Here is a 23,663-nt window from a genome sequence, read left to right as displayed (position 1 = left end):
CCACTGGGGATGTGCCCACAACCAAGGTACATGCCCTTGACCGGAATCGAACCCGGGACCCTTCAGTCCACAGGCCGACGCTCTATCCACTGAGCCACACCGGTTTCAGAGGTTTCTACATTTTTTAAAAATTGTAAAAAAAAAAAGGAAAAGTAAAGATCATATGTCAGAGACCCTAAGTGGTTTACAAAGCCAAACATATGTGCTCTCTGGCCTAGCACAAGGGCCTACAGAAAGACGAGGCGGCCGGGACCGGTATGGCTCAGTGGATAGAGCATCGGCCTGTGGATTGAAAGGTCCCAGGTTCGATTCCGGTCAAGGGCATGCACCTTGGTTGCGGGCACATCCCCAGTAGGGGGTGTGCAAGAGGCAGCTGATTGATGATTCTCTCTCATCGATGTTTCTAACTCTCTATCCCTCTCTCTTCCTCTCTGTGAAAAATCAATAAAATATATTAAAAAAAAGAAAAAAAGAAAAAAGAAAGACGTGGTGAAGCTCTACACCAGAGATGCCCCCAGATCAACACGATGAATACGAGACGCAAAGCTTACGGGACACCTCAGCGTGCCACCCGCGGTCAGAGCACTGAGCAAGCCGTGACGCCCGGGCCCTCACGCTGCATGACGGAGCTACTGGTGCGATCAGCCCATTTTACAGATGGGGACACTGAGGCCCAGGAAGGTTCCGTACCCGTCTAGCTCAGAGGCGGCAGAGATTCGTACCGGTCAGAGGCCAGTCAGAGCCAGGCCCTCCACAACCATGCCGCCTGCCTGCCCCGACTCCGGGCACACGATCGAGTCCCCGACATCTGCACTGGCGGCCCAGCCCCGAGGCCGTGCGTCCCCCATGCTAACGCACACGTGTGTGTTGTATTTTAAGCGCCGAGTCCTGGCCCAGCCCCCTCCTCTGCCCCAGGCCAGCGGGAGGTGGTGTCAGATGGCTCTGGCTCCAGGCCCGGCTCAGCGCTCAGCAGCCCAATGATTCCCTCTCTCTGATCGTGGACTTCCTCGTCTGTAAACTGGGAGCCGCGGTCCCTGCCCACAGCCCTGCTCCGGGCCCAGGGCTGAGCGCCCAGGAGCGCTGGCTGCTCCGTCCTCCGTGCTGGACGGAATTGCAGAGCGCCGCCGGGTCCGTGCTGAGGGCAGCGGGGCTGCGGGCAGGGCCCAGCTGTAAAAGCTTGGGAACAACACTGCTATACTGCTCTGTGCCTCAGTTTCCTTCCCTGGGAAATGGGGATAATAATCCCACATAAAGGAAGGTAGGCCCTCACTGGTTTGGCTCTGTGGATCGAGCATCGGCCTTCAGACTGAAGGGTCCCAGGTTCGATTCCCGTCAGGGGCATGTACCCTGGTTGCGGGCACATCCCCAGTAGGGGGTGTGCAGGAGGCAGCTGATCAATGTTTCTCTCTCATCAATGTTTCTAACTCTCTGTCCCTATCCCTTCCTCTCTGTAAAAAGTCAATATAATATATATTTTTTTAAAAAAAAAAGGAAGGTAGATTATAAAGATAAATCTTGGAGCCCATGCTATTTGGCTCAGGGTCGGCCTACGGACTGACGAGTCACGGGTTTGATTCCGGTCAAGCACTTGCCTGGGCTTCAGGATTGATCCCCCGTGAGGGGCGTGCAGGAGGCAGCCGATTGATGATTCTCTCTCATCATTGATGTTTCTCTCTCCCTCTCCCTTCCTCTCTGAAATATCTATCTATCTATCTATCTATCTACCTACCTACATATATATGATAAATCTTGCAGCCCTGGCTGGTTTTTCTCAGTGGGTAAAGCATCAGCCCATGCACCAAAGGGTTGTGAGTTCGATTCCCAGTCAAGGGCACATATCTGGGTTACAGGTTTGATCCCTGGCCCTGTGGGAGCCAGTGTGGGCGGCAACCAACCCATGTGTCTCTCTTATAGCGGAGTTTCTTTCTCTTTCCTCCTCCCTTCCACTCTCTTTCTTTCTCTCAAAAAAAAGGGGGAGGATTGGAATGGTGGGTTGAGGACAAATATGTGACACCTTAATCAATAAAGAAATTTTAAAAAAAGGAAAAAATATCCTCAGCTGAATACTAACAAAACAAAAAAATTATAATTATTATTAAAATTCCTACCCTGCCCCCCGAGCCCTAGACAGGTTTATAGGTAGTTGTAACAAACTTTCAAAGAACAATTAATTACTACCTTATACACACTGTTGAAAAGATCCCTTAAAAACAGAAAAGGATATATAACACAATACTCATATGAAGCCACACAAAGTCTATGAAAAAATTATAGCCAGAAAAGAAAAGAAAAAGATAAAATTTGGAGACAGTTTTGCACAACAATATAATATACTTCATGTCACTGAATGGTACACTTCACAAGGGAGCAAAGGATCAACTTCGTGGCATGCACAGGATCCCAAAGTTAAAGGGGAAAAAAAGATTAAACTACATTCTGACTGTGACGTGCCCCAAATCCTGTCCAATTCCTACTATTTTTTATTTTTGTACTTCAGAGAGGAAGGGAGAGGGAGAGAGAGACAGAAACGTCAATGAAGAGAGAGAATCGTTGATCAGCTGCCTCCTGCACGCCCCATACTGTGTATGGAGCCTGCAACCTGGGCCTGTGCCCTGACCGGGAATCGAACCGTGACCTCCTGGTTCATAGATCGACACTCAACCCCTAAGCCATGCAGGCCGGGCCCCGGTTCCTGCTACGGGTGCCTGTTCAACACGTCCCTCGCCTGTCCCAGGCTGACTGGCGAAATGGGCCCCAGAGGTCGTGAGGGTAAAATCATGTACACAGGGCACTGCCAGGCGGTACGGCCCAGGGGGACGCAGGAGAACCGGCCAGGGGGTGACACCCGAGGTTCAAGGCCCTGGGATCGCTCTGGTGGATGGCTGAGTGGTGGTGGGACAAAAGCATTCATTTTACCCGAAACCGGTTCGGCTCAGTGGTAGAGCGTTGGCCTGGGGACTGAAAGGTCCCAGGTTCGATTCCGGTCAGGGGCATGTATGTTGGTTGCGGGCACATCCCCGGTGGGGGGTGTGCAAGAGGCAGCTGGTCAATGTTTTTCTTTCATCGATGCTTCTAGCTCTCTATCTCTCTCCCTTCCTCTCTGTAAAAAATCAATAAAATATATATTTTTTAAAAAAGCATTCATTCTAACATTTTGCTTTATTTTTTTATTTTTATCTTTTAATACATTTTATTGATTTTTTACAGAGAGGAAGGGAGAGGGACAGAGAGTTAGAAACATCGATGAGAGAGAAACGTCGATAAGCTGCCTCTTGCACACCCCCTACTAGGGATGTGCCCGCAACCAAGGTACATGCCCTTGACCGGAATCGAACCTGGGACCTTTCAGTCCGCAGACCGACGCTCTATCCACGGAGCCAAACCGGTTTCGGCTAGCATTTTGCTTTACAACTTACAAATCCCTCATGACCGTTCTTTGGAATGTGTCAAACTGCATGCCAAAAGAGATGATAAAATGTGGGTGAAAGGTTATGCTGTCTGGGGTGGGGCAGGGGGAGCAGGACCAGCCCGGAGGGGACGATGGTGAAAGCGGAGCAATGGGTACACACAGCCCCGGGATTCTATTCGCTCTCCTCTCCCCGCAATGAAATGGCTTAAAAATAACGTCAGGAAACTACACAACGTCCACCTCATAAAACACCCCATAAAGGGTGTAATAACGGTCATCACCTTACAATTAATCCGCCCCGTCTGCATGTGAGGAACAACACCACCCAGGGTTAAATGAAACCTGACAGCGAACACCGAGGCCAGAACATGGGACCTGTCCCCTCGTCAGCACCCAGCCAGGGACAACGACTCGCGTGGAGAATGGCCTCCGCTTCTGGGGTCGCCATCGGGGTACTCAATGGCTCCCTGCCCTACCGAGTGCTCAGCCTCCTCCTTGCTCTGCCATATATAAAAAAATTTATATATTTTTTTTATTGATTTTTTACAGAGAGGAAGGGAGAGGGATATGGAGCAAGAAACATTGATGAGAGAGAAACATCGGTCATCTGCCTCCTGCACACCCCCTACTGGGGACGTGCCGGCAACCAAGGTACATGCCCCTGACCGGAATCGAACCCGGGACCCTTCAGTCCGGAGGTTGATGCTCTATCCACTGAGCCAAACCAGTTAGAGAGGTGAACACTTTTTAAAAAATATATATTCTTATTGATCTCAGAGAAGAAGGAAGATGGAGAGAGAAACATCAACGAGGAGAGAGAATCATGGATTAGCTGCCTCCTGACGTCCCCCACTGGGGATCAAGCCTGCAACCAGGGCATGTGCCCTTGACTGGGATTGAACCTGGGACCCTGCAGTCCTGGGACCCCACAGTCCACAGGCCGATGCTCTATCCACTGAGCCAAACCAGGTAGGCGGGGCCTTGCCCAGCACTTATCCTGCATTAACCCTCCCGCCCAACTCAACCTGCCCAGGAGCCAAGCACCGCAGATGCCAGCAAACCTGCAAAGGGCAGACAGGTAATGCGGTCAGAGCTCTGCAGGCCAGCGAGGCCGGCTGCAACCGCCCCACTCTGAGTATGCGTGGGGGAAAACAGTCAGAAGTGATATGCAAATGAGTGGGTGTGGCTATATGCTAATGAGTCGGAAGTGATACGCAAATGAGTGGGTGTGGCTATATGCTAATGAACCAGGCCTAGGGCTGCCCTCGGGGCTGGAACTGGCTGGTGTGGAGGAATGGGCAGCAGTGATCTGCCTAAAAGGTTTCAGCTGTGCCCGACACATAGGCATGCCCAGCCCATCGGCGATGGCATCACAGGTGACGTCACGTCCACAGTTACGTCATGCAACACCCTCCAGGGACCAGAGCTCCCCCGCTTTGCTGTAACCTCACTGTCACCCGGCCCCCAGGGTAACTAGAGTAAACCGTTAGCAGCGGGGTTAGCTCGTTCTAGGGACAGACACACGGAACAGCATCTCAGAGGCTGTGGTCCCCAGCCCCCGCGGGCTGTGCGCTCCGAAGGGCCCGGGGGGCCGCCAGGGGGCGCTGTCCCCGCCGCCCAGCCCGGCCTCCAGGGGGCGCTGTTCCCGCCGCCCAGCCCGGCCTCCAGGGGGCGCTGTCCCCGCCGCCCAGCCCGGCCCCCAGCGGGCGCCCGGGGTCCCCGGGGTGACGGGCCTCACCTTGAGGGAGGGGATGTCCTCGGCGCGGATGACGAACTCGTCGCGCTCGCGGAAGATGCCCTCGCCGCCGCTCTCGCCCGCCTCGTCGTCCGTGTCCCCGCACAGCGCCGCGCCCTCCTGCTTCTGCGCCAGGTGCAGCGGCCGCGCGTCCGGCGGCTCCGGCTCCTCCGGCGACGGCGCGGGCTCCTCGGGCGGCGCGGCCGGGGGCGGCGGGGCGGGGGGCGAGGGCAGCGCGGGCGGCGGCGGAGGCGGAGGCGGCGGCGGCGGCGAGCTGGGCGCCGGGGCCGGGGCGGGAGCGGGAGCCAGAGGCGCTGGAGCCGGAGCCGGAGCCGGAGCCGGAGCCGGAGCGGGCATGGGAGCCGGTGATGGAGCCGGAGCCGGAGCCGGAGGAGCTGGAGCCGGAGCCGGAGCCGGAGGAGCTGGAACCGGAGCCGGAGCCGGAGCCGGAGCCACCAACGGGGGAGGCGAGGGCAGGGCCGGCGGCGGGGGCGGCGGCTGGGGCGTTGGGGCGGGCGGCGGAGAGGGCGGCGGCTTCTCCTCCAGCAGCGGGGGCTCTGGGGGGCGAGAGGAGCATCAGGGCTGCACCCCCAGGGCCCCCCTTCCCTCCTCCCCCCTCCGAGCTCCAGCCTGCTTTCCATCAATGTCCGCATGTCCCTCCAGGGCCTGCTGCCACTGAGCGGTGCCCCAGCTCCTGCCCAGTCTCCTCTAGGGCGCCAATCCGCCCCCCACCCACCCCCACCCGCACCCAGACATCCCTCCTGATGAGACAGTTCCTCAGCTCCTCAGCTCCCACACAGGGCTATCCCTGCCCCCAACCCGCCCTTCACCTCCGTTTCTTTTCTTCTCTGTTTTTCTTGTTACTCTTACGCCCTGGCCCCTCCAAGCCTCCCATCTGACCTGCTCTTCTAACCTAAGGTGACCAGACGAACCGCTTTTTTTAAAAAAACGCCGCAGGACAAATTGTTAGAAAGCAGGACGGGCGTCTGGTCACCTGCTCTCCTAACCTGTCCAGTCACCTTCCTGACCGTCAATCCGCACCTCCACAGACACCCACCCGCAGGGAGCCCAGGTCCCTGTGACCTCTGTCTCCCATGTCCTCCTCGGTCCTCCCACCCGGACGGTCCTTGCTGTTTCCCAGCCTCCAAAGACCCCGTCTCTGTGCTCTGTATCCCAACACCATCGCTCAGTGCCCACGTCCCACCCACGCCCCCATCATGGTCAGGAGTCTTCTATGCTGTTAAAGCTCTGTCCTCACCCAACTGTCCCCCACTCTGGCCATCTCTCCCCTGCTCCCCGGCCCAGTCCCTTCGAAATCCCTTGCTCTGATCTGCCTGTTTCCAAATGCCATCGCCACCCCCGGAACCTCTCGTCCCTAAACATGCACGTCCCTTCCCGTGATGAGCCCTCTGCCTCTATTGCCGCCCAGGCCCCCGAGGCCTCCACCCGTCCGCCTCCATTCTCAGAGTAACCGATGCCCTCCTCCTCTGTGCTAACTCCTCATGGGTCTCTGTAACATCCCTCTCTGAGCCCTCAGGCCCCCTCATTAACTGCCCCAAATGCCCTGCTCCACACCCAAACCCCAACACCTGCTACCCTCAGATCAGAGACCCCTACACACCCGCCATGCCCACCGCCTGCCCCTCTTGCCTTCCACAAGGCCAGTCAGCGTTCCGGTCTCTTTTTAAACCACCCTCCCTAGCTGGTTTGGCTCAATGGATAGAGCATCAGCCTGTGGACCGAAGGGTCCCGGGTTTGATTCCAGCCAAGGCACATGCCTGGGTTTTGGGCTCAGTCCCCAGTGTGGGGCGTGCAGGAGGCAGCCAATCAAATGATTCTCTCTCATCACTGATGTTTCTCTTCCTCTCTCCCTCTCCCTTCCTCTCTGAAATCAATAATATATTAAAAAATATAAAAATAGCCGAAACCGATTTGGCTCAGTGGATAGAGTGTCGGCCTGCGGACTGAAGGGTCCCAGGTTCGATTCCGGTCAAGGGCATATACCTTGGTTGCGGGCACATCCCCAGTAGGAGGTGTGCAGGAGGCAGCTGGTTGATGTTTCTCTTTCATCGACGTTTCTAGCTCTCTATCTCTCTCCCTTCCTCTCTGTAAAATATCAATTAAAAATATTTTTAAAAATAAATAAATAAATAAAAATAAAAAGCTCACCGGGTATCCCCTGACCAGCTAGCTGCCCCCGTCACTTATAACCTGCCCTGTCCCCCAGCATTCTCCAGTGCCTACCTCGGGGGCTCCCCCGCCCGTCTACTTAGCCCCTGTGGGCAGATTAGAAAAAAAACACACCCCTTTCTCAAAACACCTGTGTGCCCTCAGCAGCGCTCCCGCCATAGATATGCAAATCTACGCCCCCTAACCCAGCGTCCCTTCCACATAATGGTTCCCAGCATCCCTAACAGACAGCCCTGTCCCTCCCTCCCCCGGCCCCTCATCCCAGAGCTCACCAGGCGTGCCATTGCTGCTGGCACAGGGGAGCCCGGGGAGTGGGGGCGGCCCCGGGACGGAAGCCTCGGTCGCCAAGGGTGGGCCGTCCGGCGGGGAGGAGTCCTTGGGCCCCACCAGGGGCGGGTCGTCCAGGGCGGAGATGGCCGAGGAGATGCTCTCCTGCAGGTCCCGGTTCTTGGCCACCGAGTCCTCCTCGTCCGAGGAGAAGGAGGGCAGCGTCTCCAGGTTGCGCTTCAGCTCCTCGTCCAGCCGCTTGCAGGGCGAGGGGCAGCCCAGCCCCAGCCCCTCGCTCTCGGCCGCCTCCAGGGCGCCCCCCAGCCCGAAGGCGCCGGCGGGCGGGTGCGGCACGCCGGGGCCGGCGGGGGGCGGCGGCTGCAGGCCCCGGGGCCCGGGGGGCGGCCCGCCCTTCGGGGGGCTGAGCGGCGGCGTCATGCTGGCCTGGTAGAGCGGCGGGTGGCGCTTGCCCGACTTGAGGAAGTCCAGGAAGGAGGCCATGAAGCCGGACTTCATCTCCGGCTGCTTCTCCTCCACCTCCTTGATCTTGGCCTCGATCTTCTCCCGCGTCAGGCTCGAGTCCAGGCTGTTGTGGTCAGCGCCCGGCAGGGCGTCCCCCGACGGGGCCCCCAGACCCTCGCCAGCCTTGGGCACGGACAGCTTGATCTAGATACGGGAGCAGTGGGGGGGGGGGGAGGGGGTCAGGGCCCGAGAGTCGAGCCCCAAGTCCCCTCTCTCCTCCCTCAGACCCAGGCGTCCAGAACCCCAGCCCCCTCCCGACATCAGACCCTGACGTGGAAGTCCCCAGACGCGGCCCATGAGTCCCTGAGTTCAAGTCCGCGGACGCCCTGGGGTTGCAGGAGGACAGGACTCGGTTCCATCCTTTTATTACTCTCTGGCCTCTCCTCGCCCAGGCCGGGAGCCCAGGGCTCCGCCCCTCCCTCCCTCCCTCCCTCTCACCCTCCCAGGCCCAGGCATCTAGGATCCGCCATAAAGAACCCAACGCCAACCTCTAGAACCCGAGTGTCGGTTCTCCGATCGCAGTCCTGGCATTTCAGCCCAATTAGAGTCATCCCCTCGCAGGTTTTAGAAATATAAACCAGCGGAGCCAGTGTGGCTCAGTGGTTGGGGTTTGAGCCAGGCACCAAGAGATCACTGGCTTGATTCCTTGGTCGGGGCACATGCCCAGGAGGCACGCTCGATCCCCAGCGGGAGATATGCAGGACACGGCCAATCAGTGATATTTATCATCCGTGTTTCTCTGTCTTTCTCTCTCTCTCTCTCTCTCTCTCTCTCTCTCTCTCTCCATCCCTCTCCCTTCCCTTCCCTAAAAAGCAAAACAAAAAAAAACCAGTAAAAATATTTTTAAAAATAAGAATATAAAAAAGAAAGAGCCGGAAACGGTTTGGCTCAGTGGATAGAGCGTCGGCCTGCAGACTGAAAGGTCCCGGGTTCGATTCCGGTCAAGGGCATGTACCTTGGTTACGGGCACATCCCCAGTAGAGGGCCTGCAAGAGGCAGCTGATGGATGTTTCTCCCTCATCGATGTTTCTAACTCTCTATCCCTCTCCCTTCCTCTCTGTAAAAAAATCAATAAAATATATTTTTTAAAAACAGTAAAAAATATTTTAAAAAATGAAAATATAAAAAAGAAATAGAAACCCATATCCCTAGTCACCCTCCAGGACTCCCTTCCCGCTAGGACTCAGGCGCTGGGGCCCCGCGCGCCCTCACCTTCAGCGGCTTCAGCGGCTCCAGCCGGGGGGCCCCCGCTTCCTCGGCCTTCCTGCCCCGGCCTCGGCCCCGGCCGCGGGGCTTCTTGGCGCCGTCGGCGGGCGCGGAGGACAGGGCCGGCCCCGGGGCGGCGGGCGCCTCCAGCGGGCGGATGCGGGGCCTCCCGCGGGGCCGGGGCGGGCCGTCGCGCTTGGCCTTGGTGGGCCTGCGGCCGCGGCGCCGGGGGCCGTCGGGGCCGGGGTTGGGCGGGCAGAAGTCGATGTCCCCCAGCGGCGACAGGGCCGGGCGGGAGCGGCAGCTGGACACCAGGTCGGGCAGCCGCCGGGGGTTGAGGCGGATGTCAGCCGGCACGTCCGCCTTGTCCTCGTCGGCCTCGAACTCGTACTCCTGCGCGTACAGCTTCTTGGGCGTCTGGAAGGGCGGGTCGCGCCGCCGCAGCAGGTGGAAGGACGACGTCTTGAGCAGCTTCTTTGGCTTCGTGGAGCAGAAGATGGGCGAGGTCAGGCCGCCCTTGGGCTCGGGCGGCGGCGGCGGCGGCGGGGGCGCCCCCTGGTGGGGGCCGCTCTGGATCAGCCCCAGCGGCTCGGCGTTGACCGTGGACGGCAGCTCGGGCGGCTTGCCGTGGTCCAGGCCCAGGCCCGGCGCCTCGGACCCGGCTCCGGACGCCCGGCCGGGGCAGTAGGGCCCGTAGGGGTCGTAGGCCGGGGGCCCCGGCGGGGGCCCGGCGCCCGCCTTGGGGTCCCCCTCGTCCTCGGGGGGCCCGGCCTTGCCGTAGTCGTCGGCGGCGCCCCCGCCGAACATCTCCTCCATGGTGGGGAAGAAGCTGCGCTCCTCGTCCTGCAGCAGCGAGTCCGGGAAGCAGATGGAGGTGAGCGGCACGAAGCGCGGCGCCTTGGGGCCCTGCGGGCTGGGGCTGCGGTAGGCGCCCGCGGGGTCCTTGCCCTCGCCGCTGGGCGGGCCCACGCCGGCGTCCCCGGGCCCGGGGGGCAGCGGCTCCAGGGCCCCCAGCAGCTCCTGCATGGTCCCCGGCGGCTCCAGGCCCTCCTCCGGCCGCAGGCGGGGGCTGGGCGCGCCGGGCTCCAGCCCGTGGCTGCGCAGATGAGCCTCGAGCTGCAGAGGCATGGGCGGCGGCGGGGGCGGCGGCGGGGGCGGCGGGGGCGCCCCGTCCCGGGCGGCCGGTTCGAGGAGATGGACTCCGACTTTGGGGGTGCTGGAGGACGGGCTGGGGGTGTGGCTGAGGACGGAGGGGAGCAGCTGCGGGGGCGGCGGCGGCAGCACCAGGGGGAGGTCGGGGCCTCCCGCCTCCAGGAGGAGGCCGTGCGGGGTGGGCGGGGCGGGCTGGGCCGTCGGGGGCGGGGGCGGCGGGCTCTTCTGGAGAAACGCCCCCAGCTCCTTGGCGCCGGCCCCGTAGTGGACGACCGAGGTGGCCAGCCCCTCGGGGGTCTCCCCGCCCCGCTCCGGCCCCTTCTTCTTCTCCTTCAGCCGGCCCAGGCCCAGCTCCAGGGCCGCCGTGGCGCCCTCGTCCAGGCTGGCGCTGGTGCGGATGACGCTCTGCAGGTGGTACCTCTGGGGGTCCTCCTTGGCCAGCTCGTAGGGCGCGCCCGGGGGACCCCCGGCCCCGCCACTGCCCCCGAGTCCTTTGGAGGCGTCGGCCGCCCCGTCCTCGCCCACCAGGCCGTCGGCCCCTGAGGTCCTCGGGGGGCTGGGCGCCTGCAGGAGGTGCTGGATGAGGAACTCCTCGTCCTCGGTGCGCTCGGCGGGCGGGCCCCCGGGGCCGGCCAGCAGCTCGGAGCCGTCCCCCTTGCCCTTGTAGCCGCCCGCCCCGGCCGCCGCGTAGCTGCCGGCTCCCGGGGGCGCCAGGAACGAGGCCGAGGCCAGCACGGAGCTCAGGTACTTGCCGGGGGCCCCCGGAGAGCCGACCCCCGGCGGGCGCCCGGAGGAGGCGGGCGGCGACTGCAGCGGCCGGATGATGTGGGACGGGCTGGCCTCGCCGCCGCCGCCCAGGGAGCCGGGGCCCCAGCCGCCGCCGTGGCCCGACAGCGCCGGGGAGTGGCCGGTGCTGTAGCTGAGGGAGGGGCTGGCGGTGGGCAGCCCCTGGGAGTGGGCGGCCGGGCCGGGGTACGGCTCCCCCTGCACCCCGTACAGCTGCCCCTGCAGCTGGTCGGGGGAGTAGCTCTGACACGTGGCCAGGCCCGGAGGCTGGGGGCCGCTTGGGGGCTGAGGGGGGCCTCCCGAGTAGCTAGGGCCTTTGCTCAAGTCCTGGGCTTGACCCCCTCCAAACCCTTGCCCGTAGGCCTGGGGTCCGAGAAGCCCCTGGGGCTGGCCGGGGGAATAGGCCTGGCCTCCCGCCCCGCCAGCCCCAGAGGACTTCCCGGTGGCATAGGCCGGGCCCCCCAGGCTCTGGCACTTGGGGGTGGCCGTCGAACGGGGCGGCGGGGGCCTGCTGGCGGCCCCTGCGGCCGCCCCGTAGCCGCCTTTGCCCGTCTTATAGCCCGGGGACTGGATGATGGGGCGGTAGCCTCCACCGCCGCCCCCCGCCCCCCCTCCTCCGGCCGCCTCGGGGCCCGCGGCCCTGCCCGACGCCCCGGCCCCGGCGCCGCTGGGCCCGGCCTTGCTGGGCTCCCCGGCGCCCGGCGAGGGCTCGCCGCCGCCCAGGGGGCTGCAGGCCAGGTTGGCCCGGTGGCCCATGGAGGGGTAGCTGCCCCCGCAGCTCAGGTAGTGCTGGAGGGCGTGGGCGGACGGCGGGGGCGGCGGGGGCTGGGCGCTGGCCGGCCGCTGGTAGTGCTTGATGACCGTGTCCTGGCGGGGCAGGGCCCGCTCGGGGGGCCCGGGGGCGGCGCCCGAGAAGTTGTAGAGCTGCGGGGAGGACTGCTCGGCGGCGGCGGCCGCGGCGGCCGAGGAGGAAGCCAGCAGGTTGAACTGGGTCGGGAGGTGCCGGGGAGGGGGCGGCGGGTCTGGGGGGCCGGGGCGGTAAGGGGGGGTCTGGGCCGGGCCGAGACCGGCGGGCCCCAAGACACCGCCCCCCGCCAGGCGCTCAAAGCCTAGCGAGGAGGGCACCGTGGGCGCCTGCGAGGGCTTCAGGTGCAGCACGTCGTGGGGGGACAGGAGCCCGTTGGCGGGCGGGCTGAACGGGGGGTCCTGGAGGCTGAGGGACGAGGGCACCGGGAAGGGGCGGCTGCCGAAGGAGGCCGGGTGCTGGTAGGCCGACAGGGCCGAGGAGGACGGGAAGGTGCTGGAACCCGGCAGGGCGCCCGAGATGAAGAGCTCCGTGGGGCCCGGCGTGTGCATGGCTGGGGGTGACGGAGGAGGAGACCGCGGGTCAGGGTGGACCACAAGCCGGCCCCACCCCAGCCCTCTCTGTGAAGCCGGCAGCAGGGGGCTTACCTGTTTGCCAGGAAGGACTCCGGAACTGGGAGAGGAGAGAGGAGGCGGAGGGGCCTGGCTGGGGGCCCCGGGACTCCAGGGCCGAGATGAGGTTCATGACGGAGGCGTCGGGCCCTGCGGAGCCTGCGTGGTGGAGGCCAGTGTCAAAGAGTCCAGAGAGGCCTGGCCAGGAACAGGGGACAGAGTGTCAGCGAGGCCGGGGACAGGGCAGGGTGGAAAGGGGAAGCAGGATGGGGTGCAATGAGGTCACAGGAAAGGGAGCCCAAGAAAAGAAAGGTAGGCAAAGGAATAGAAAAATCCGGAAGGGAAGTAAGTGAGAGAGCCAGCGGGCAGGGAGTTGCTAGGATTGGAGGCAGAGGGTGAGGCCAAAGAATCTGGGCAATTCCAGCAAGGACAAGGCATGGCATGGCTGGAGCTATGCAGTCGGACTAAGAGGACACATGGAAAGGGGTTGAGACAAAGTGAGAAGGATCCAGAAAAACAAATAATAGGGGAAGGGAAAACAGAGCCAACCAGGAAGGTCCCGATCAAATGGGACTCCCCAGTCTCACTGGGATAGAAATAAATAATAAAAATGGACCAATCAGAAGCCTTAGAGGCAGAGCCACTGGAGGAGGATAAGGGAGGGGCCAATCTAAGGGGGGAAGGAGGCTGTCCAAAGAATCACTGCCAATCAGGAAGAACGGCGATCAGAAGGGAAGAGTTCAGAGGAACCCGGAGCAGAGATCAGGTAAAACCCAGGAGGGAGCGATTGGCTGGGCTGGAGACAAGGAAAAGGCTGGAAGAGAAGGTGGGATGTGGGGGCTGCGGGGATGGGACCAATGGGAGGGGAAGAGGGCGGGGCCAGGAGCAGAGGCGGACCAATCCGGCGTGAAATTGAGCTGCTCCAGGCCAACCAATCAGAGGAAGGACAGACGTGGGCGGGCCGGGAGCCAGGGGCAAGGCCAATGAGGAGGGGGCGGGGCTTGTCCCAGCCAATCAGCTGCCTCGGAGGGAGGGGCGGCCTCAGTGGGAGCGGGATTGTGGGGGGGCGTCCCCGTACCTGCAGGGTGGTGGTTGGTGGCATAGCTTTGCAGTGGGTGGGGGGCCCCGTAGGCCTGGCGATGTAAGATGTCCGTCTCGGGGTGCGAGGTCCGGGAGCTGCCATAGACCAAGCTGGGGGGCGGAGGGTGGGGAGGGGGAGACGTTAGGGTACCCTCCTAAGCTGCCCTCCGGAATTCAGCAAACCCCTCGGGGAGCTGGGGGAGAATATTCCAGCTGAATTGGGGAGCGGGATATTTTTAAGGAACTTGGGCCCTGAAGGGAATGGGGTGCCCAACGAAAGGGCCATAGAAATGGTCCCCACTGGAGCCCCAGCGGCAGTCAGGAACCCCGAGTTCCAGCAAATAAGCCCCCTATAGCCTCACGTTTACAAACAGCGACATGCACCAGGCTGAGACAAACCCTGAGAGGGTGGAGTCAGAGAAAGTGCCTCGAGTTGAAAATGGAGGGGCCACATGGGAGGGGGGGGCACCCCGTTGGCGACACAAAACCTGGGGCCAACCCCAGGGCTGCACACACACACACACACACACACCCTGCTCCTGCAGACACGTGGGGACACACAGGCCCCGGACCTCCAGGGCTGGTGCAGAGCCAGCCAGGAGCCGGAGGCAGGCCGTTCTCTCAATGGGAGGGATGCGGGGTGAGGGGAAGGGGATAATAAAGGACCAGGTTCAAGTGCGACCGTGAACACCGCCCAGCCCCCCTTCGGGCTGAGGTTCAAATGCATGGAACCACGCAAAGCCAAGTATGTGTTGCAAAGAGTATCCAACTCCGGGAGGGGGGGATGGGGGGAGGATGGATAGATACAGAGGGAAGAGCCCCACATGGAACACACGTGTGGTCATGCCCAGCCATGCTGGGAAGCCCAGGTGTGTGGGGGAGGGAGGTGGCTCAGGGCAGGTGAGGAGTGAGGGCGCCACACAAACAAACAGCAGGGAAGGGGCAGAGGCGAAGGCCCACAGACTGCCAGCCACACACACACACACACACACACCAACACACACAACCACACACCCCAATCCTCCCATGCAATAATGCACAAACCCCCGGGGCCCCAATCCGTGGCCCAGACTCAAAGAGGTCAAACACTCCACTCCTGGCCATCCAACAGGATTCCCTGCCTTGGGGGCGGGGGGGGGGGGGTGAAAGGGGGCGTGTCTCAGATACCAGGAGCACCCCCCCCGCCCCCGCCTTACACACGCGGAACCCCAGCTTCGGAAGGGGGCGGGGCCGGGCCCACTCTGCGCGCGGAATTTCGGGGGGGGGGTGAGGCCCGAGTGGCGCGGCCTCGAGCAAGTCCCGGAACAATGGGACCTGGGAGGGGGCGCGCCCCCCAGATCCACGTTCCGATTCCCCTTCCCTCGCCACCTTTGCGAGCGCAGAAGCCTGGGGTGCGGGGGGGAGGGGTCGGCGAGCCGGGAATCCGAGGATGGGGGGAAATCCAGGCCTGGCCTCGCCAGTCCCTCCCATTTTCCCAAGGCCTTTCCCGTCCGAAATTGTTTTGCAGCCCCACTTCCACACACACACACACACACACACACACACCCGCTGCATCCCTCCCCGTGCACGCCGGGGCTGGCTTTGGCGGCGGAGTTTGCAATTTGCAAACTGGGGCGGCGGCGGCGGCGGCGTTGCAAACCGAGGAAGGCCGCTCCCTTGCAAGCCGGAGGGGAGTTCGCGATGCACGCGTCACCGGGCGGGCCGGGCCGGGCTGGGCCGGGCCGGACGGGCCATCCCGGCTCCGCGCGGCCCCCGCCCCCGGGCCCCCTCCCCCGGGCCGCCCCCGGCTCCTCACCTGGCTTTAGCTGACCTCTCGTAACTCCATCCCGCCCCGGCGCCGAGCGGGTCCCCGAAGCCGGCGCTGGGGTAGTTCCTGTCCATGAATTGGCCGCGGTGGAGATTGGGGGGAGGGGGAGGGGGCGGGAGGGAGGGAGGGGGCGCGCGCGCTCTCCTCCGCCGCCGCTCCCTCCGCTGCTGCCGCCGTTCCCCCCTTCGCTCCCTCTCTCCCTCTCTCTCCCTCCCTCTCTCTCTCTCTCTCTTTTTTCCTTTGCTGCCGCCGCCGAAGGCCCGGGAAGGGCCCGGGCAGGGGAGGGAGGGGAGGGAGGGGACGGGGCGGAGGGGCGGACAAGGGAGGGGGTGCAGCCGCCGAGCCAAGGAGGGGGGAAGGGGGTTCCCCCTGGAGGGAAAGGGGGGGAGGGACCCCGCTGTCTCCGCCTTTGCCCCGGCGCTTGCAAGAGAGAAAGGGGGGGGGCGCGCCGCTCGGGAGGGGGCGTCCCGGGCGGCCCCGGGGTGGGTGCGGGCGCTGGGTGCTCGCTCGCTCGCCGCCGCCGCCGCCGCCGCCTCCTCCGCGGCGCTCACGGTGCAGCCATCTTTGCACAAGGCGGCTGGGGGAGGGGGGAGGGGAGGGGGGCGGGCGGCGGGGTGTCTGGCTGTGCTCCGCTTCCTCCCACAATCCCGTGCAAATGCAAAAAAAAAAAAAAAAAAAAAGAGAGAGAGAGAGAGAGAGAGAGAGAGAGAGAGGGAGAGGGAGAACGAGAGACAGCGCAGGCCGGGCTTGGGGGTGGAGGGCGCAACACGAGCACAGACAACCAGCTCCACTGCGCGCAGACGCGCCTGGGGTCGCGATTCCGTTTATTTCCTTTTTTTTTTTTTGCATTTTTTCACTTTTGTGTGTGTGTGTGTGTGTGTGTGTGTGTGTGTATGTCTTTTCCAAAGAGCTTTTATTGAGGGGGAAGAGCCTGCCCCTGATGAGTAAGGTTGCAAATATGCCCCCCCCCGTCCCCCCGGGATGCAAAGGGCCCCTGTGCGCGCGCGGGGAGCGCACGGAGACACGCGTGTGCACGGGCGGGGCCCTGCGTGTGCGTGCGTGTGTGTGTCCCGTGTCCCTGGAGGGAGGTGGCCGTGTCCAACCTCACACGCGAGTCTGCACACTCGGCCTGCGTGCCTGGCTCCGAGCCTGCCCCCGGGGGCGGGGATGACGGGTCCCCACCCCCCCACAAGGTCAAGAACGCGCCGGAGCCCGCGGGGTGCCGGGGCGCGGGAACACTTTCGCGGAGACGTGAGTCCAGTGAACGCGGCGGAAACACGTGTGCCGGGCAGGGTAGGCCTCGAGCCGGACGACCCCTACCCGCGGCACCCCCCGTCCCCCCAAGTTCAGCTCCGCAGTTTTTTTTTCAGAGTCTTGGGAGAGCTTCCGGAATCCGGTGTGAATCTGGGGCATGGTTCGGGGAAGCCGGCTCGGCTCCGAAGCAGCTCCTTCACCGAGGCCTCTGGAGGCTGCGTGGGGAGGGGCACCGTGGGGAGTCAAAGACCCGGCTGTTTTTCCGCCCCCTCCACCCCCCGCCCCCCACCCTCTTCCTCGCCAACCCAGACCTTCGCGAACCGCTCCGGGCGCCCCAGCCAATCCCAGGCCCTCTGGGCACAAGGCCCACCCCCTCGGAAGCTCCGCCCTGTGGCTGGGCCACGCCCCCCGCGCCCAAACCCGGCCCGGAATAATGAGCTCCAAGCCCCGCCCCGCCCATCAGGCCACGCCCATGGCTCCGCCCCCGGCAGGAGCCGCCCCCGCACCTGGAGTAGGGCGGCGGAGGTGCGTCGTGCACCCCGGAGGCCGCTAAGGCCTGCTCGTAGGTGGGGAGGCCCGGCGGCTGGGGTGGCGGCGGCAGGGGCGTGGGCGAGCCCGCAGAGCTGAGGGGGCTCAGAGGGCTGATGAGGTCGGCCCTGGGAACAGAAGGAGCACCGTGAGCAGGGGGGAAACCTAGGGATATAGGAAGACTCCTAGGGAGAAGGAGGGAGGACTTAGGGACCCAGAGACTCTGGGGCTGGGAGGGGGGCATGTGGAAGGGAGTGAGGAGCCAGGAAAGAAAGAAAGAGGGTCACCTTCAATCTCACACGCGCAGAAAGGCACCTCAAAAGGACAGGCAGAGGCACAGGGACTGGCAGACCCAGAAATCAACAACTGCCCAGAGAGAGAGACTCATTCACAGACACACAGGGACAGGCAGAGAAAGGGGGGAAAAAAGACGACAGCCTTTGGAGGCAGGTGGACACACACGGAGTCAGACACAGCACGGAGACACCACCCACTGACAATAGACTCCTGACAATCCCCCGACCCACCATCCTGCCCAGACTGACGCCACCGCCACCGAGAAAGACACACCTAGACAGCTCCTACAGGCGCGCACACACAAACATTCGCTACACCCTGCAGCACGGAAACTGACATACCACCGACGCCCACAGACACCCAGAGACCACAGGCTGCTGCTCTGCCAGAGACAAGAGTCACACGCTGATAACCACACCGACGCCCGGTACTGCAAAGACAGGAGGTAGCCGAAACCGGTGTGGCTCAGCAGATAGAGCATCGGCCTGCGGACAGAAGGGTCCCAGGTTCGATTCCTGTGGGGGGCGTGCAGGAGGCAGCTGGTCGATGTTTCTCTCTCATCGATGTTTCTAACTCTCTAGCCCTCTCTCTTCCTCTCTGTAAAACGTCAATAAAATATATTTAAAAAAAAAAAGACGGGCGGTCAGTGCTGATGGAGCGCCTACTGTGTGCCAGGTACTGAGGACACAGACAGACAGACACGCCACAACCGGACACACCTCACAGACTCACTCTCCGCAGGGCTGTGTCCTCAGATCTCTCAGCAGTGGCCACCAGTCCCCAACCCTTGGCCCATCTCCTTCGGCTGGCCCGTCCTCCCTCCCTGCTCACCCTTCTCTCCAGCCCCCGCTCCTCTCCCCCGCCCAAGTCCCCTTACTCTTGAGGGCTGGGTAGCTGGCTTCTGCCACGTCGCCAGTGTAGGTACCAAAAGGCTGCCAGGCCGGCCAGCACAATGACCAGGATGCCAGACGTCAGCCCCACAACCAGGCCTGCTATGTCCACTCGTACACGCCCTGTGGAGGGGGACGGGGAGAGGGGGAGAGGGGGGAGAGGGAGCCACTGCCCAGGGGCTGCCACCCCCCCCCCCCACATCCAAAGGCCTTTCTCCGGAGGGAGGGACACCGGCCAGGGCGCCGGGCAGAGCTGGGGCCACCTCCCAGCTGGGTGACCTGGCTCATTTCTCTGGGCCTCCGTTCCCTGCTCTGTGAAATGGGACCATCGTCCCGCTCTGACAGGCTGCAAACATCCAATGAGATTAAATGCGTAGAGGGCCTACGATACCTTCAACGGGCACTAGAAAACATGGCAGCTGTCTTCCCCCCCCCCCCCCTTCCCGACCACAGAAGCCCCTCCCTGGAGGGTGGTTCAAGACCGTCGTCCTAAGCAATCCTGTCTGCTAAGATCCTAAGATCGCAGGTAAGGTAGGGAGGTCAGGTGGCCAGCTCTCAAGGCCCGCACCCCCCCCCCACCTGAACACTGCCAGATTTAACAAAAAATAATATAGGACACCCCACAAAACTTTACATACACAGCAAGTATTTTTTAAATACAGATATATCCCATCTATTAAGTGGGGACATACTTATACTAAAAAAAAAAATTAAAAAAAAAGATTCATGTGTGTTTGAAATTTAACTCAGAAAGAGGGTGGGGGTAGTTCTTGTGTTTTATCTGGCAACCCTGCCCCCCTCTGGGATGCAGCCCCTTTTATGGAGGGGCGAGGTCTCCACTCTGGGGGGGATTGCAGAACCCACAGGAAAGCTTTAGGATTTACCAGAAGGCTAGAAAAAAATTCATTTATCGCCTTAGCTGGTTTGGCTCCGTGGACAGAGCCTTGGCCTGCGGGCTGAAGGGTCCCAGGTTCGATTCCCGTCCAGGGCACATGCCCGGGTTGCGAGCTCGATCCCCAGGGTGGAGCGTGCAGGAGGCAGCCGCTCGATGACTCTCTCTCTTTCATCATGGATGTTTCTATCTCTCTCTCCCCGCTCCCTTCCTCTCTGAAATCCATTAAAAATTGTTTCACTTATCAGTGGAGGAATTTAGCGACCTTCCTCCAGTAACAGATGGCCGGGACTCTAGAATTCACATGGCCCCTTCCCCAAGCTGCAGCCCCCTTAGCACACCGAGGCCTGTGTCTGCGGAAAGCGTGGTGGGGGAGGGGAGGGGAGGGGAGGGGAGGGGAGGGGAGGGGAGGGGAGGGGAGGGGAGGGTGTGCAGGGACGACTCCAGCTTCCTGAGGCTCTGCTAGGTCTTGCTGCTGGGCAGTCCATCTTTAGCACTTGGGGGGCTGGGGGCGGGGGGAGCAGGGAGGTGCTTCCCTCAAACAGCAAACCCCGGCTCTCGGCCCTCTTGACAAAAAGCTGCCCCGAGAAGGCAGGCCCTCGGACACGTTTCAGGTGGATTCAAGCAGTAACCAGGCATCCATAGGCCTGTAGCAACGCTGTTCCCTCCCCCTAGCAACCAATGTGAGGGCTCCTGCCCAGACCTAGGGCCTGTTGCTATGGTACATCCACCCCTTAGCAACCAGGCCACAAGGGGGTGGGGCATCTGGTGCCTGGAAGCGGGGTCCTCCGGTGGCCAGGAGGCCTAGGGTCCCGAGCCCTGAGCGTGGCTAGGTGTGGTTGCTAGGGAGAAGGCCTCCTTAGCAACCAGGCAGAGGCTGGGATGGGCTGCGGGGAGGAGAAGCCAGCCAGGTAGTGAGTGCGGTGGCAGGCAGGCTGGCTTCCGTGGTCCGGCCTGGCCGGGCCTCGTTGCTAAGGAGCGGCCCCTCCCCCCGTTAGCAGCAAGGCTGCAGCCATGCCAGGGCCTCAGAGGGGAGGGTTTGAGGGTGGGCAGACTGGTCCGGTGAGGATGCACAGGTTTCCATGGCCTGGCCTGACCAGGCCGTGTTGCTAGGGAACAACCCCCCCTAGCAACCACGCTGCAGAAGGGCTGGGGCTCTCCCAGGTGGGCCAGCGGCTCCGGAGCCTGAGGCCTGACAGGCCCCAGGCTGCAATCCCTCCCTCCACCCTCACTTCCTGGTTCCTGGGAGCACGGGACCTCTGGCCACGAGGTGTGGTGGGTTCCCTCAGGCCCCACCTGTCGTCTCAAAAGAGAGGATGCTTTGCCCGGCCGGTGTGGCTCAGTGGCTGAGCAGTGACCCATGCAACCAAGAGGTTGCCGGTTCGATCCCTGGTCAGATCCCCGTGCAGGAGGCGGCCAACTGATGTTTCTATTTCTCTCTCAAAATCAAAGTTAAAGACTATTAATCAGCCCTGACCTGTTTAGCTCAAGTCGGCCTGCGGACTGAAAGGTCCCAGGTTCGATTCCGGCCAGGGGCATGTGCATTGGTTGTGGGCACATCCCCGGTGGGGGGTGTGCAAGAGGCAGCTGATCAATGTCTCTCTCATCAACGTTTCTAACTCTCTGTTCCTCTCCCTTCCTCTCTGTGAAAAACCAATAAAATATTAAAAAATATATTAATCAGAGAGAGAGAGAGAGAGAGAGGACGCTTTTAACCACCTCCAGGAACCCAGGCAGGGCTGGCAGGATCTGGGCGGGGAGTGCCGGGTCAGCCTCCAGGGGCAGGGACTGCCTGAGCCGCCTCCCACTCACCTGCCTTGCCATTGTGGATGTACGTCTCCCAAAAGCGCTCCTGGAAGGGGTGGGCGTACAGAAGGCGGGAAGACAAGGTGTCAGCTGGCAGATCCTACACACCCAACCAGCCACCCAGGTTTCTGAGACGGGGTGTGTGTGTGTGTGTGTGTGTGGGTGGGTGTTGAGGCCAGGCCCCCCCCCTGCCTGAAGAAGATGGCCTGGAGCGCCCCCCCCCCAGGCTCTCACCGTCTTAGTATTGTCCTCAAAGTACTCCCGGGCCTCCTCCCAGGAGCACTTCTCCTCTATGCACTCCCGCTCCAGGTTCCCGGGCGTGAAGAGCTCCAGGTCCCAGTGGTTGGCTCGGCGAACCCGGCGGTGGCCGTCCAGGAAGCTCTGAGCCTCGGGGGAGTCCAGGAACACCTCTGGGCCCAGAGAACAGGAGGGACAGAACAAAATGGAGGACTAGGGACATGGAGGGAGCCGAACCTGAGCGGAAGGAGTGCTGGGGGGCCCTGGGGGAGGAGGCGAGCAGACACCACGGTTCCAGGATCCGGGAAGGTGGGCGTCAGAGTCTCCCCCCCAAGCAGCTCACCTTGGTCTTGCTCCCCGCTGGGTGAGGTGTCCAGACAGGTGGTCAAGCCCAGGTACAGCAGCAGCAGAGAGGGGTGGCCCCTGCCCCTCATATTTTGCGGACCACCTGGAATGGGGGGGGGGGGGGTTGTAGATAAGGTGACCAGATGTCCCGCTTTTGGCGGGACAGTCCCGATTTTTAACAATTTGTCCCGCGCCCGGCGGCATTTTAAAAAAGTCCCGATGTTTGGAAGGACACATTTTTAAAAAGCAGGGCGTCTGGTCACCTTAGGTATAGATGACCAGTGCCTCCGCCCCTACCGAAAGAGGCAAGGTCTCCCTGCCTGGACGCGGTGGCTCATGAATAATAATAATAATGATAATAATAATAATAATAATAATAATAGCAGATACTGCCCTTGCCTGTATTTGGGGCCAGACTCTGTTCAAGGCAGTTTGCCTATATAACAGTTCAATGTTCACAACAGTGCTGTTATTATCCCCATTTTATAGGTGAGGAAACAGAGAGGTCACAGGACTTGTCCAAGGTGTACGGTCTGCAAGGTTCAGAAGCAGGACTCCAGCAGAGGCAGCGCGCCTCCGAGGACGTGAGCAGGGAGCTCATCTTTTTCCCCTCGGTGCTTGCCGGCCCCAGCACAGCTTTGCCACACAGTAAGCGCTCCTAAACGTGCCCACTGGCCATCAGGATCCCTTCCTCCCTGTTATTTCCACATGCATCCCTCTGTCTCTATGCCCATTGCCACATCCAGCCACAGAGATCAAAGATTACAGGACGAGGGCAAGAACAGGGCCCTCGATTCCTGAGTCCAGGGGGAGGGGGGGGAAGAGGCTCTGAAGTCCTGGGCTTGGGGGGCCCTACATTTCGGGGGCCCCCCCCCCAAGGGTCAAGGAGCCTAAGATGCCAAGGTCCCCAAGCCAGGCTCTGCCTCCAGGGGTATTCACTTACCTGCCCAGACTTGTGAGCACTGTCCCCTCCTCCTCAATCTTGGGGCCTCCTAAGCCAGCTGAGGCCAGCTGTGGAGAGGGGCAGGAGGGAGGGGAGGGAAGAAAAAAGGAGGGATTTCCCTGCTGGCTCCGGCTCTCTGTAATCCTACCCCGTCGCGGTTTCTGGCAGAGGGGCGGGGTTTGCGACTACCTGCCCTGGGCGGGACTCAGGTAAGGGACAAAATATTTAAAGGGACCTTATATTGAAGGGCCTAAGGTCCAGGGCCCTATAGGAAGGCCTAAGACACCCCCGGGGCACTTAGGGAACTGGATCGGCGCCTTCTCCGCTCCTCTCCTGCTTCCCCAGGGGAGTGCGCCCAGCCAAGTTAGGGAACTAAACGTCTAGGTCTCCAGATATCAGATTTCCATATATCTAGAAACTGGCAGGAACTGCATGCCTTGGTCCCCTAGGGGCAAGTGAGTATGCCATAATAAATTCCTGTTTCCTGGGGTGATGCGAAGGGCTCTGGCTTTCGATTTCTCTATTGTTCCATTTAGAAATGGGGACAGAGAAGTTGTCCCCTCTTAATGGTCTCTTTATTTACAACAACAAAAAAGTGGATATATATTTAAGAAGTGGGTTCCCAATGTCTGGGGGAAGTGATTATTAGTCCTTAAACTCGGGCTTGGAGAGATGCAAAGCTCTGTCTGGGTACAAGCAGGAAATCGCCCGGCCCGGGAAATGCCTCGTAGATACTAAGCGCACCAAGCGCACCCCGTAATTCGAGCCAGCTTTTCTAACCGGAACCTTCGACTTGACACTTAGGTTTCCGGTGGGAGCAAGAGAAAAAGGGAAGACTTACCAAGACAGATGAGGAACCTCCGGGACTAGGGGCAGCTTTACTTCCGGTTTCCTTCGCCGG

At 61.7% G+C, this 23,663-nt stretch overlaps 1 protein-coding gene across 6 annotated transcripts in view; it reads right to left on the bottom strand.

Moving 5' to 3' along the window:
- The window catches only part of PRR12 (proline rich 12), a 40,932-nt gene extending 17,271 nt beyond the window's left edge, over nt 1-23,661 (bottom strand). The window contains exons 1-11 of one of the 6 annotated variants that reach the window (XM_084905761.1): nt 22,763-22,788; nt 21,818-21,922; nt 21,472-21,647; nt 21,244-21,283; nt 18,527-18,662; nt 17,331-17,480; nt 13,762-13,874; nt 12,720-12,881; nt 9,336-12,625; nt 7,607-8,267; nt 5,148-5,701 (exon numbers count right to left, since the gene is read on the bottom strand). In XM_084905761.1, the coding sequence (XP_084761887.1) occupies nt 5,148-5,701; nt 7,607-8,267; nt 9,336-12,625; nt 12,720-12,881; nt 13,762-13,874; nt 17,331-17,480; nt 18,527-18,662; nt 21,244-21,283; nt 21,472-21,647; nt 21,818-21,908 (5,373 nt within the window). In that variant the 5' untranslated portion in view covers nt 21,909-21,922; nt 22,763-22,788. Of the gene's footprint in view, nt 1-5,147; nt 5,702-7,606; nt 8,268-9,335; nt 12,626-12,719; nt 12,882-13,761; nt 13,875-15,558; nt 16,170-16,356; nt 17,040-17,330; nt 17,481-18,526; nt 18,663-21,243; nt 21,284-21,471; nt 21,648-21,817; nt 21,923-22,762; nt 22,932-23,603 lie in introns of those variants that run through there. The other 5 variants (XM_084905758.1, XM_084905760.1, XM_084905759.1 and 2 more) reach the window with 5 other exon arrangements.
- Nucleotides 23,662-23,663: the final 2 nt, after the last annotated feature.

The sequence above is a fragment of the Pipistrellus hanaki genome, assembly GCF_964339955.1.
Source record: "Pipistrellus hanaki genome assembly, chromosome: 15".
Lineage (NCBI taxonomy): Eukaryota > Metazoa > Chordata > Mammalia > Chiroptera > Vespertilionidae > Pipistrellus > Pipistrellus hanaki.
This window is presented reverse-complemented; position numbering and strand designations above follow the sequence as displayed.